This window comes from Tenrec ecaudatus, chromosome 6 (genome assembly GCF_050624435.1).
Source record: "Tenrec ecaudatus isolate mTenEca1 chromosome 6, mTenEca1.hap1, whole genome shotgun sequence".
Lineage (NCBI taxonomy): Eukaryota > Metazoa > Chordata > Mammalia > Afrosoricida > Tenrecidae > Tenrec > Tenrec ecaudatus.
The window spans coordinates 1,052,371-1,066,102 of record NC_134535.1 but is presented as its reverse complement, the minus strand read 5'-3'; the positions used below and the strand labels follow the sequence as shown (position 1 = coordinate 1,066,102).

The 13,732-nt window shown below is 58.7% G+C and overlaps 1 protein-coding gene across 1 annotated transcript in view; it reads right to left on the bottom strand.

Annotated features, from left to right (window-relative positions):
* Window positions 1-5,558: 5,558 nt before the first annotated feature.
* Window positions 5,559-13,732, bottom strand: part of IL17REL (interleukin 17 receptor E like) — a 33,534-nt gene continuing 25,360 nt past the window's right edge. Inside the window, exons 3-14 of the mRNA XM_075552600.1 lie at window positions 8,753-8,902; window positions 8,424-8,533; window positions 8,108-8,222; window positions 7,814-7,858; window positions 7,531-7,670; window positions 7,372-7,443; window positions 7,236-7,290; window positions 6,710-6,873; window positions 6,584-6,628; window positions 6,324-6,381; window positions 5,883-6,058; window positions 5,559-5,777 (exon numbers count right to left, since the gene is read on the bottom strand). Of these exons, the coding sequence (XP_075408715.1) occupies window positions 5,559-5,777; window positions 5,883-6,058; window positions 6,324-6,381; window positions 6,584-6,628; window positions 6,710-6,873; window positions 7,236-7,290; window positions 7,372-7,443; window positions 7,531-7,670; window positions 7,814-7,858; window positions 8,108-8,222; window positions 8,424-8,533; window positions 8,753-8,861 (1,308 nt within the window). The 5' untranslated portion in view covers window positions 8,862-8,902. The remainder of the gene's footprint in view (window positions 5,778-5,882; window positions 6,059-6,323; window positions 6,382-6,583; window positions 6,629-6,709; window positions 6,874-7,235; window positions 7,291-7,371; window positions 7,444-7,530; window positions 7,671-7,813; window positions 7,859-8,107; window positions 8,223-8,423; window positions 8,534-8,752; window positions 8,903-13,732) is intronic.

Here is a 13,732-nt window from a genome sequence, read left to right as displayed (position 1 = left end):
CAAGTGAGGGGCTCAGCTTCCTGCCCTAAATATCTGACAATGATAAGATGATCAACAGGGGATGTTGTTGGAAGTTGATTGTCCGGTCTCCCTTCCTAGTCTGTTGGACCCTGTCCCCATGGTGACCTGCTGGTATTTGCAATACCAGTGCTATAACTTCCAGCCTCACAGAGACAGGAAGCCCACCACACTTTGTCCGGCCACCCTTAAGTGGCGGCAGAACACCTGAACACTCACTACCATCGAGTCTAGGCCACTCTTAGCGACAGCGTCCCTGCAAGAGCAGAGTAGAACTGCCCCCTATGGGTTCCAGAGGCTCTCTCCATGGAGAGTAGAAAACCCCGTTGTTCTCCCTCAGAGGCGCTGGTGGTTTTGAACTGCTGACCTTGCAGTTAGCAGTCCAGCACATCACACACACACACACACACACACACGCCAACCAGGGCTCCGTGGGGCACGAGAAGGGTCAAACAGCTCAGTACAGCGCTTTCACCTTGTGGGCACACACAGACCAGGCTTCTGAGAAACGTTCTAGCTCCTGCCACTGGCTACAGGAATGCGTTCAGGACAATGGCACATTTCTGCTGAAACGCTGCGGGGAAGTCTTATAGACCGACATTTGCTGGCAGCGCCTCTGACAGTGCCCAGCCGGCCGGCCTGCCCTCTGGTCCTCGCTGGCAGAGGGCTCACACTAGCCCTGGTCACCACCCTGTTCCCCCTTAAGCCCTGGTACCTGTAAGTCCCCTTAAGCTATATGGCTTTCCTGGGGGGTGGTACCCGGTGGGTTCCCCCTGATGTAAGGGCAGGAGTCTCATGGAGGCCTGGGTGGGGTGGGGACCCTGGAAGTCCAGGACCTGGGCTGTGTTTACAAAGATCCACGCCAGGAGGCAGGGAGAGGAATCCTGAGACACACCCCCACACCCAAGAGGAGGGGGCTCTATGCACCTCAAACCCACCTTGAGCCTGCCCATCAGGGCTCTGGGGACACATTAGAGAGTGCCGCCACTCCCTCTCAGCAGCTGTGGGCCCAAGGCCCCCTCCCCTGGACCTCCAGGGTCTGTAAGCTGATCTCCCAGGGCAGCCCCCTGTGGGGGCAGGTCGGAGGTCACCAGCCTGACCCCAGCAGCTGCTCCCTCTCCCCTCCCACACCTGTGCGCAGGCTACCTCCCCGCCCACTCTCCCTAGCCTGTCCCCAGGGGAAACCCCACAAAGAAATGGGGGAGGAGAAAAGAGGAGAGGACTGCGTGGTTCGCCAGACCCTTCCTGATGAGGCCACTGGGGGCCCTGAGAGGCCAGCACTGGCACCCACATGGACTGCAGGTGGGCTTGGGACTGGAGCACTGGCCTGCGCCTGGTGGAGGAGGTGCCAGCTGCCCCTCCCTGAGCCCTCTGGCCGATGTCCCCAGCACCTGCCCACAAATGGCTTCCAGATGGGCAGGGGTAAGTCCCAGGCAGCTGGCCAGCGCTGTTCACAGGAACCCTGAACTGGTGGACTCAGTGGTCCAGGCAGACCCCACCCCAATTCTGCCCTCCCCTCTTCCCCCTCCTACACTAAAAGTTTCCCCCTGATCCCCATGCTTCTCAGTTCTCCCCAAATCCCAGATCCTGCACCCACAGGGCCAAAGGGGGTCACACCCAGGTCCCTTCTCCCTACTCCATCAGGACACCCCACTGCCTCTCACTTTACAGGTTCAAAGTTTCCCCACCTCTCGCTCTGGGACACCTGTGGTGGTGGGGCCATGGGCTTTGGCTTGGGGCACTGCTGTTTCTCTGGAGAGGGTATGTGAAGGTGTTGTCTGTGAGGGAGTGAAGCTCCGCTGCCGAGACACCATCAAGCCTGCAGTCCTCCTGCTCCATGCCGAGCCTCGGCTGGACATTTATTCTGAGAAATTGTCCCAATAATTACCTCCAACCGCCTTTCCAAAATCTTTGCTCAGGCCACCTGCCCCATGGACCCACCATGGCCAATCCGCCCCCCAACCTCCTCCATCCCCTTTTCTGTTGGGATTGCTCTTCTGATGCCCTGGCCAGCCCAATCCAGTCCCTGTCACTGCGTATTCCCCCCCTTTCCCTCTCACCTCGGCTCTGGCTGTGGGAAGCTGAAGTTGGGGACCCTGCTGCACCAGGCCTCTCTTAGCCCCCCTCCGTCTCTGCCCCCAGGAGGCTTTATCTGAGCTCCTCTCCCTTCCCCTGTGTGCACGCACACACACGGTCACAAATGCACACGTGTGACACACATGTACCCAAGCTCACACATGCATGCACACACGGGAGCTCATACATGTGACGTATCCATGCACACGTGACACAATGCACACACGCAGCCCCCTCATAAGTGCACATACAGGCACACACGCCACATGTGCTCACACACATGCACAGACGATCACACACATGCACATATAGCACACATGTGTACGCGAAGTTCTCCCCACACCCACCAGTCTGAGTAATGCTGGCTGCTCTCACCCCTGCGGGAAGGTCAGCTCCCGCACCGACAGTCTACGTCAGGGAACCCATCAGCCCTGGCACCCCCAGACGGCCCCCATCTGGAGGGCAGAGTTGTGTTGATTTGGTTACTCCAGTGCTGGGCGGTGCGGTGCCCAACAGCAGCTCAGCCTGTCTGGGGGATGGATAGATGGGCAGACAGACCACAAAGCACCCAAGGCTCACCTCAGATACTGAAGAAGGACTGTCTGCCCCAACTGTCTGAGACCACCTCCCAATGCCCATCTTGGCGTGGCCTGGTTGGGGGGGGGTTGACTTGGGGGCAGGGGCCGGATGGTCCCTGACTCAGGCCATGGGCCCATCGAGCAGAGGGGCACTGGTGTAGCTGCAGGACTTTGGCCTCAAGGTGAGGACTGCTTCCAGCTCAGGACCAGGCACTGAGCTCGACCGCCACCTGGTGGCAGTACACGGGAGCCCAATGGCAGTGGCCTCTGTTCTGGGTAGGACCTGGGCATTATCTACCCCAAACCTGAGTGCTCTGCAGGGCACAGCCACTGTCCCAGATGGGCCTCAGGTTCCCCTCTGTGGGCTGGCCAGGGCTGAGACAGGGAGTGCAAGAGGCTGCACCCAGTCAGGGGAGACCTAGCTCCCAGGCCCCGTCCCCCTCCCACCTGAGGAACCTGGGCCAGGTCAGGGCTGGTTCTCTTTGTAAGGATTAGCCCCTCTGGGCCCTGGGGGCAGAGGCATTCCCCTGTGATGAGGAAGGCAATGAGGGCAGAGCACAGACCCTGCTCAGTGCCCTGGCCCTGTTGGGGTGCCTGGAGTCCGGGGTACCACGGCCACAGCTGTCTCTGTGCCCCAAACCCACCCTCTAACGCTCCAGCTTGGTCTGGGGGGTCAGTGGCTGCTGGTGCCTGCCCTTCACGACTTCCATAGGCGTGCCTGATGGGCATTCTGTCCCTGCCGTCCAGGAGTCTGCCTACAATGTCTCAGCACACATCCTGCCTGCCCTGTGGAGCTTGGGGTTCTCCACTAAGTGGGGGTGGCTGGGGCCTGGTCACTGAGGGTCTTCACTCCCATTTGATCTCTTGCTCACTGGGAGGATTGGGGCCCGAAGGACACCAAGAACAGGGATCACTGCGAGCAGACCCCCAAACACGCATGGGGGCCAGCTCAGGGTGTGGGTGTCTCAGGATGTTCTAGGGTCCAGCTGGGCCACAAGGAGTGGGGTGGGCTCCTTCAGCATCTGTACTGCCCCTTCTGAGGCCCCCCTGCCCAGCTTCACCCTTGCTGAATCCACTTGGGAGGGGCCCTCTGGATGGGGTCTCTGGGCCCTAGAGGCTTTTGCCCTGTTCTACCAGGCACACTGGGCCCCCTGACCCCTCCTTGCTCTGGGGGCCCCCTTCCAGCTGACTCAGTACTATACTGCTGGGAAGAGGCTAGGGGGGCTCAGGCGGTGAGTGTACAGGTGTTTACTGAGCGAGGGGAACAGATGCCCCTCACAGTCCTGGGGTACAGGGTGCCATGGACAAAAGTCCCCACTTATGGGCAGAGGGGACAGGCAGGCCTGGTGACCATGGCCAAGGGAGGGGAGACAGCCAGGGAGAAGGCCTGGAAGTGGGCTTGCAGGGTGGACAGGCCCCAGCATACTTCACTCTCGACTGAGAACAGAGCCCGGTGGGGACCACACTTCGACTGCCGAGGACAGTGGGGGCAGCCCTCAGCAGGGACTCAGGTGACAATGTGGGAAGGGCCCTGTGGCCGGGGCCTTGGCAGCACACAGCGGTTCCCCAGGGTCAGGAAATGTGTGACTGTTTCAGTCTGCAGGTGGCCTCTGGGGAGTGACCCCGAAGGGTGGACAGGGCAGGGGACTGGGAGACCTGAGTCTGCATGGCCACTCGGTTTGGATCCTGGCCCAGTATGGGGTGGAGGCTGGTGGTGCCCCATGGGACTGTCCCTTAGTTGTGGAAGGATGGTCATTGCACAACCGGTGACCTGGGAGCACTCCGGACAGGTGGCGGGCAGGAGGCCAGGCCCACGGTCCTTGGGGCAATGATGGAGGCTGTGTCCACAGGCTGTCTGAGAGGCCCTGGGGGGATGGTGGAGCCTTTGATTAAGTACAGAATGTCAGGAGTATGTCAGGGCCAGTCTCCTGGGGAAGGGAAGGCCCAGACACCCAGGAAGCTGCTCTGAAAGAAATGACCCCCAAAGCCCCGGTCTGCCCCTGAGGTTCTCTGAGCTCAGGTGAGACCTCTCCTCATGCTGTGAGGGACAGGGATAGCAGGGAGATGGGGGTGGGAGAAGGGATGCCTTAGGTGTCTGAGGCTATGGGGTCCCCCCACCTGAGCCCTGGGGCTGATACCTACATGTTCCTCATGAGACCAGGGAACTCAGGCTGTAGTCTCTCTGGTGACAGCTATGGGGAGAGGCAGCCTTGGGGTCAGGGCAGACACACCAGACCTCCTGTGCCTGCCAAGGGGCCCTGGCCTGGGGAGGAGCCTTCCTGGCCTGGGAGAGGGACTCAACCAGGAAGCTCTGCTGGGTGTGTGTGTAGGTGGGGGGAGGGGTACAGCTGGCCACACAGCCTGCAGCCCTCTTGCCCCCACCTGCCCCTCAGGCCCTGGAGCAGTCCTTGTGGGTGCTGGGCCTCAGATGACCTGGGAGACCTGTGACCCCTGGGGGGTGTCTTATGAAGGGCCATAGGGTGGTCTGCCTGTCACTTTCCAGCCTGTGTCCACCCTGAACAGGCTATTCGACCCCTGCCTGCCCCACACCTTCAGTGACCCTGAGCCAGAGGGACCAGTCTGTGTCACTCTGCGGTGACCCTAGGGGGAAGTCCTCTCTTGGTGGGTAGTCCTTTGGAGGCAGGGGCCCTGGGGAGGGAGCTAGATATGCAGGGAGGACCAAGCCCTCACAAGCCTGAAGTCCAAGTCAAAGGGGAGCTCTGGGAGCCTTGAGGACATGGGGGGTGGGGGGACGTGGAGCTGGAGCTGGGAGGGTTCCAGAGAGCCTAACAGGGTCCCAAGCTTCACCTTCCCCCACCCCCACCCCCATCTCCCGCGCAGAGCAGGCCCCACCCCCAGATCCCGGCCCCGCCCCTCCCCTGGCACTCACCGCACCGCACGTGGCACAGCTGCTGTGGAACCGAGAAGCGCACATCCGACCTCCAGCCCTGCAGGCACCGGGCAGCCGGTCAGCGCGCCCCCATCCCCACGCTCGGGTGCCCACGTCCCCAGGGCACCACCCACCTGGACACAGATGCCGGGCGCACAGGCCTTATCCCAGGGCAGGTCCAGGAAGGCGGCCGCGGGCTCTGCGGAGGGTTCACCCTGGCCGGTGGAGGCAGCGGTCAGGTACAGCGACCCCGGCATGCCCACGAGGCAGGACGGGGCAGGGCAGAGGCGGAGAAGGGGCAGTGGAACCCCCACCCCCACCCAGCTGCTCACCGGGGCTGCGGGGAGAGGCATGGCGTCCAGCGCCAGGTCGCAGGGGGCGAGCTTAGGTTCCCACTGGCGACACAGGCGCACCTGGAAGCGAGCGGGGCTTGGGGAGAAGAAGGTGGCGCGGAGGAAGCCCTGGGACGGAGCGGGCTGAACTGTCATCTTCCAGGCTGGGGAGGGGGTGGAGGGGGTGAGACCCCCACGGAGGAGGACCCGGCCCACGCCCAGCAGACTAGCCTCATCCCCTGGCTACTGGCCTAGGTCCCCCCACTCCCACCAGGGCCTGCTAGACCAGGACCCTGTCTCCCTCCTTTCTCCACTGGTGGACCCCAGCCCCCTCCCCCCACTCGGGGCGTCTACAAGGTGAAGAATGCTACTTGTTGGTCTGCACCGCATGATCCGCCCCCTGCCCCACAACCCCATCCTCCAGCTCACCTGGGAAGCGTCTCTGGGCGAAGGGGCACCGCACCCAGAAGCCCCTGAGTGTGGAGAACTACAGAGAGGGGGACTCACTGGGTTGTAGGGGCAGGCCCGCGGGGCCAGGCCTGGCTCTGCGGAACCCGTCCCCCACCTACCCTCACGTGGAACCAGGAGGGGCTCTGCGGGACAGCCAGGAGCTGGGACCCTGGGACTGGGTCAGGTGCCGGGTTCACCCCCCCGCCGCCGCCCCCATCCCCGCATTGGCGCCTTCTCACCTGCAGGCAGAGCTGGGGCTGCGTGTCCACCAGTGGGTACCGGACCTGTGAGGCGCTCAGGTCAAGGCGTGGCTACCGTGCAGAGCCGCGCCCCCTCCCGTCGTTCCCCCCCCCCCCCCCACTCACCTTGCCATGGGCCGGCCGACGCGAGTTCGACAGCTCGCTGCAGGTGGCACCGGGGTCCGAGAGCCAGCAGAGGCTCACACGGCCGCTCACTGGGCAGGTGGGCGCCCAGCTTAGCGCCTGGCTGCCGGGGTGGTACTGGATGGCGTCCCACAGCGCCTGGATACCTGCAAGGTCTGCCAGCACCGGTCAGCCCCGCTGGTTCGGCCCACTGTCCCCCCATACCCGTGAGACTCGAAGGCCAGGGTCCTTGGACTGAATGGGGGTAGGTCCTAGAACCTTAGCCCAGTCCCGGTAGACGGGGGCGGGGCCACAGCTGGATGCACAGTGCGCTGGCAGCCCACCAGGTTCTGCCCCTCTGGCCGCACCAGCACCAGCGGTTACCTGCCGTCAGCACACACCGCGCCTGCGACTCCTACTTGGGCCAGGTCTCTTCACAGCACCCCCTTCTCAGCCCTGCCCCTGGGCTCCGGTCCCCACGCCCCAGCTGCCCCGGCCAGCAGCAGACCCTGGGAACACAGGCTCTTACCATCTTTGAAGGGGCACGTCTGGATGCGCACGGCATCGGGGGTCGCAAACCAGCCCTGAGGAAAGGAACAGCGCTGGGCTCCACCTCTTCCCCGCCCCTCCCCGCCCCCTTCCCGAGTCTGAGCCCCCTCGCTGACCTCCAGGCACAGGCACGGCAGCGCTTGGCGGTAGGGCAGAGAGACCTTCCGGGAGACAGCGTTTCCAGGCACCTGCATCGAGGGAGAGGGAACGGGCTGAGGGGTAGGGCCTGGCTGGGGGGCGTGGAGGGGCAGTGGGGACGCAGAGGGGTTGCTCACCCGAACCGCGGGGCCAGCGTCCTCACACAGGAGCCACCGCAAGCAGAGACGCACGTAGTAGTCCGCGCCCCCCAGGGCATTGGGGACCTCCACCAGGATGGCCTTCTGCCCTCGGTGCACCTCGTAGGTGAGCTTCCCAGCTGCAGGGGCGGCAGGCAGCGAGGTCACAGGCAGGGGCCCAGGGCGGAGCCCCACCCCCCACCTTGGTCCAGGCAGTGGGAGCATTTGTCCACCTGAAACCCCAGGAAGGGGGAGGTCTTCCAGGGCGGGGTTGTAGACTCACCCATGCATTCGGACATGTTCTCTCCCAGGTCTTCGTCTCTGCAGTCTGCAAAGACCAGAGGCTGGTGGGCAGCGCTCTGGCCCCTCACCTGGGTCTCTGCCCATTCACCCAAGCAGGCAGCTGGGAGCTGACTAGCATGAGGGTCTGCTGGGTCCCTCACTGACCCCAGCCATTCCTCCTCCCTGCCCTCCAACTCCTCCCCATGTTGGCTCCAGCTCCCCGCAAAAAGCCAGCCTAAGGCAGTCCCTAGAGGCCAGTTGGCAGCTGTCCTGGGGCTGGATTAAGGGGTCTCACCTTCCACGTGGTACTGCCGGTCCAGCTGGACCCCACAGAAGTAGGGGATGGTTCTCAGAGTGACATGGAGGCTCTGGGCCACGCTCACTTGGAAGCAGCCAAATTGTACCTGGAGCTGGGCAGACCCGGACAGCTGCCCACCTTGCCCTGAGCCAGACCTCAGAGGCTGGCAACACAGGGCCCCAGGGTGGGGTGGATTTAGGGGCAGTCAGCATCAGGGCAGGACAGTCACTGTGCCAGGGGAAGTCTTGGGAGCTGGACTGACAGGGTGCGGAGGGCACTAGGCGTGTCCCCACTCCAGGCCCCCACCCCTCACCTGCTGTCCTGAATGAAGCTGGCGGGAGGCCCGAGACACCCGCACACCCTGACACTGCATTTTCTGGGTGTCGAGACTCGAGGTGCAGACCTCCAGGCCCTGCAGGCCCTCTGATAGGGAGGAAGGGTGGGCAGGGTCATGGTCAGGCTGGGCACCCCAGAATGCCTGTCCAACCCCTGACGTTGGCAACACCCAGCCTGTAGCCCCATGGGATCATGGGAGGACTAAACAGCCCCACCCACTATGGCAGCTGTGATACTTTGTCAGAGCAGTCACCTGGCCTTGGTCCAGGCCCTGCTTCCACCCAGCCAGCTGAGGGGCCGCCTCACCGTGCAGCGTGATGGAGGCGAGTACTCGGAGGTGCAGAGAGCAGCCTTCGTGGGGGTCACACTTCATGCCTGTGGACAGCTCCAGGGCCTCCAGGACAGAGCGGGACATGAGGGTGGGGGGGACCTGGCAGAAGCTGTTGTGGATATTCTCTGGGGGAGAAGGAGAGTGAGGTCACAGTGGGGCCCAGTGGGGTGCAGGGAGAGCCCTGGGTGCTGCATTGGCTAGGAGGGTCCAGGACCTGCCCCTTGGTGAGTAGTCATGTTCCGCAGTTCTGATTGTCACCAGAAATGGGACCAGGTCCAGACCCAGGTTGGCCACAGTTCAGGGTTGAGTGGGGAAGCTGCAGGCCCATGTGGTTGGCAGCGGTCAAAGGAGCACCCCCCCCCCATCGTTCCTGCTCAGAGCTGAGTTAAACCCTGCTGAGGACTCCTAGGAGCACTCTCGTGGCACTGTTGACTGAGTATTGTACTGCTAATAGAACAGGTGGTGGTTCAAACCCACCAGCCGCTCCTCAGGAGGAAGATGAGGCCACATGCCCCCATACTGGTGTATCGCCCCGAGAACGGTGGTACCAGGGTGGCTAGGAGCCCGCATGAACTCGATGGCAGCAGGTGGAGCCGGGTTTTCGGGGAGTGTACTAGGCGTGGCTGTGAGCCCTGCGGCCATGGGTCTGTCCACAGTAAGGAGCTGCACTCACAGGGGCCAACTCTCCTCGAGAGCCCTGCGCAGGGTGCAGGTGGTGCATCAAACACTCTCAGGGCGGCACGGGCTGACAGGAGGCCAGGTCAGAGGATGGGCGGAGAGAGCAGGGCAGAGAACCAAGCCGAGGTCCCCAGTGAGCCCCTGAGAACAACCAGCAGGATCGGATAGTGACCGTAGCGTGGACCGCCAGGAGAGACCAAGCCTGCCTCTGAAGAACGCATCATCTTACAAACGATGATGGCAACACCTCTCGCTTACTTTGGACACGTTACCACGAGGGGCCGGCCCTGGGGGTCAGCAGAAAAGGGGAAGGCCCTCAGTGAGACGGAACGGATTGGCTCTGCGGCTGCGACAATGGGCTCACACGTAACAATTGTGAGGATGGGGCAGGACCGGGCAGTGCTTCGTTCTGTCGTACGTTGGGTCAGTGTGAGCTGATGCTGACTCAGTGGCACCTAACGACAATAAGACACCCCAATTTAATTGGCATTAAGGCAGGGAATTGGTTGGCGGGCAATAAAGTTGCAAATGAGGCCCAGACATGGACAACTGGTTTTCAACAGACAAGCAAAAGCAATTCAGTGGGAAAACAAACAAACAAACAAACAAACCAAAAAGAATCGTCTTGTCAACATTAGTGCTGGAACAATTGTATATCCATATTCAAAAGAAAAGGAAAAATGTCAACTCCTACCTTGTACTCTTACAAGGGGGTCTGGCAGTGCTGTTGCCGGTTGCTGTCCAGTTGGCGCTATCTCGTGGAGACCCGAGGCACAACAGAATGAGCTGCTGCTCGGCCCTGCCCCCACCCCATCAGTGCCCTGTCTGAGCCCACTGTGCCGATCAGTTGCAGTGAGGTCTGCCTCCTCTGCTTGAGGAAGACTTGAAGCGCTTGCTGATGAAGATCAGGGACGGCAGCCTTCAGCATGGACTACGACTCAATGTCAAGGAGACCCACATCCCCACAACTGGACCACTGTGGGTGGCATCATGGTAAATGAAGAAAAGATTGAAGTCGTGAAGGGTTTTGTCTTTCTTCTTGGATCCATAAGCAGTGCTCACAGAAACCGCAGCCAAGAGAACAAAGGAAACGTTGCATTGGGTAAATCTGCTGCATGAGACATCTTCAACGTGTTACAAAGCAAGGATGTTGCTGTGAGGACAGGGTGAGCCTGACCCAACCCATGGTACTTTTAATCTCCTCATGCGCATGTGTGGGCTGGACATCACCAAAGAGGAATCAATGCATTTGAATTGTGGTGACAGTGACCAATATTGAAAGTACGATGGATGGCCAGGAGGACAAACAGATCTGGCTTGGAAGAAGCACAGCCAGATGCTCCTTGGAGACATGGCTGGTGCGTTAGGGTCAGAGAACTAGAGAGATTTATATCAAGAAGTAATCAAGCATCGATGAAACATCCCAACCCGGTCCAGATCAAGTCCATAAGTCCAATACTAGTCTATAAGTCCCTCCTCAGACTCACGCAGCCACGTGCAATGATGCGGAATGCAGGAAGAGCACAGGCTGGTGGGTGCAGAGTCCTGTGGATCCGATGGCAGTGGCCTCATCACAGGGCTCGTGCAGGTCTCAGCGTGGCTCATCAATAGGAAGGTGAAGGCAGGTGGGGTGTGTGTGCTGGGCTCCAGAGAGCCATTGATCTCAGTAGCCCTTCCAAATGTGGTCAAGCTGCGACCTGATTGACAGGCTAAACTCCACCCCTATCTTCTTACAGGCGCCATGTTGGCACATGAAAACCTATCACAGATGGTGAGACCTCTCGTGTATTTTGGACGTGTTGTCAGGAGAGAGCAGTCCCTGGAGGATATCCTATTAGAAGAGGAAGACCTTTGACTAGATGGACTGGCGCAGTGGCGGCATTGATGGGCTCAAGCCTGAGGACAACTGTGAGGCTGGCAGAGGGCTGAGCAGGTGCACCCCGGTTGCTATGAGTTGGAACAGACTCAAAGGCACCTAACAACAGTGACTTTACCAAGACGTCCTTCTCCAGGGACTGGCCCCCCTGACAACATGTCCGGAGGAGGTGAGGTGAAGCCTCCCATCTTCAGTTCTAAGGAACTGTCTGGCTGTATTTGCTCTCTCTTCTGGCAGCCTGTGGTGCAGAAGACTAGTAGGACTAAATGTAAAACTCTTCACAAAACCTCTTGGAGGAAGTATTTGTGATTGGGGGTTAGACAGAGATTTATTAGATACAACCCTAAACTTGTGTGATCCAGTCGAGAGTTCTTGAAAATAAAAATATTGTGTCCTTTGAAAGAGCCATGAAGAGAACGAAGAGCTAAGTCAAAGCTGTTGTTGCGCTTATTGCTGCTGCTAGGTGCCACCAAGTCAGCTCTGACCCACAGTGACCCTCTCTGCACAGCAGAAGGGACCCTGCCCAGTCCTGCACCACCCTTGCGATTGTTCCTCTGCTTGAACCCAAGGTCGTCATGACGTCAATCCCTCTCGCCACTGAGCGCCTGCTCTCCTTTGACGCCCTGCACTTCACCGAGCATGACTCCTTCTCCTGCCAATCTGTCGCAAGTATGTAAGATGAAGTCTCGCCATCCTTGCCTCCAATGAGGACTCTGTCCTGTCTTCCTTTCAGCAGCCTCTGGTGCTTCCACTATCTGTTGCCAGCACAATTCATATGCAGCTGTTCTTTTTAGATCTTCCTTATTTAAATGTCCAACTTTCTTTCTTTTTAAAAAAAATAAATGATTATATTGGGGCTCATACAACTCATCACAATCCACACATACATCAGTTGTGTAAAGCACACTTACACATTCGTTGCCCTCATCATTCTCAAAAGCTTTCTGCTTGGGTTCCTGGAATCAGCTTCGCATTTTCCTTTTTCCCTCCCCTTCCACCCCGCTCCCCCTCCCTCATGAACCCTTGATAGTTTATAAATTATTATTTTATCTTATCTTATACTGGCTAGCGTCTCCCTTCACCCACTTTTCTGTTGCCCATCCCCCAAGGAGGAGGTTATATGTAGATCCTTGTGATTGGTTCCCCCTTTCTACCCTCTCTTCCCCTTCCCTCCTGGTATCGCCACTCTCACCACTGCTCCTGAGGGGTTCATCTGTCCTGCATTCACTGTGTTTCCAGTTCCCATCTGTACCGCTGTGCATCCCCAGGTCTCACCAGGTTTGCAAGGTAGAATTGGGATCATGATAGATGGAGGGGAGGAAGCGTTTAAGAACTAGAGGAAGGCTATGAGTTTCCTTATTGCTACACTGAACCCTGAGCGACTCATCTCCTCCCCTCTAGATGTCCAACTTTCATATGCATAGGAGGCGACTGAAGAGGCATGGCTCACGTCAGGTGCACCTTCGTCCTCAGTCACACCCTTGCTTTTCCAGACCTAAGGAGGTCTTTTGCAGAGTTACCCAATGCCACTCGTCTTTCCATCACTTGAGTGCTTCTTCCATGAGCACTGACTGATCCAAACAAGACAAAATCTCTGACAACTTCCACCTCATCTACATTTATCAGGACGCTCCCTAGGAGAAAGCAGTTGTTCATTGTATACCTGATAAAGTCTTAACATTCAGAATATATTAAGAACTCTTGAAACTTGGTAATAAGAGAAGCAACACAGAAGTGCTATAAACATCCATTAATAATCAGAACATGGAATGTACAAAGTATGAGTCGCGGAACAGTGGAAGTTGCCAAAAGTGAACACCTACAGATGAGTATCCGAAGCATGAGTGAGCTGAAATGACATGGTATTGGCCATTTTGAATCGGGCAAGCACGTGTTCTGCTATTCTGGGAAGGATGAACTCAAGAGGACTGGTATTACACGCATCATAAAAAGAACATCCCTAGGTCGATCTTGAAAAATGATGCTGTGTGTGATAGGGTGCTATCCACATGCCTACAACGATTCCAGTTAGTCCAACCATTATTCATGTTTATGCCCCAGCACTAAAGCCAACTATAAACTGAAAAATCCTACCAACTTCTTCAGCCCGAAATGGACCTAATTTGCAGTCAGGATGCATTGATAATTACTGGTGATTGGAATGTGGAAGTTGGAAAAAAAGGAAAGCTCCATTGCTGGACAATGTAGTTTCAGCGATAGAAACAAAGCTGCAGGTTGCATGGTGAAGGTTTCAAGACCGACTACATGGAACGACACATGTCTGCACAGTGGGCTCAAACATGTCCACTGTGAGCCAGGCGGTGCCTCGTTCTGCTGTGCACGGGGCTGCCAACTCGACAGCACCGAACAAGCAGGTTTTACAAAAACACTGGCATAAGAT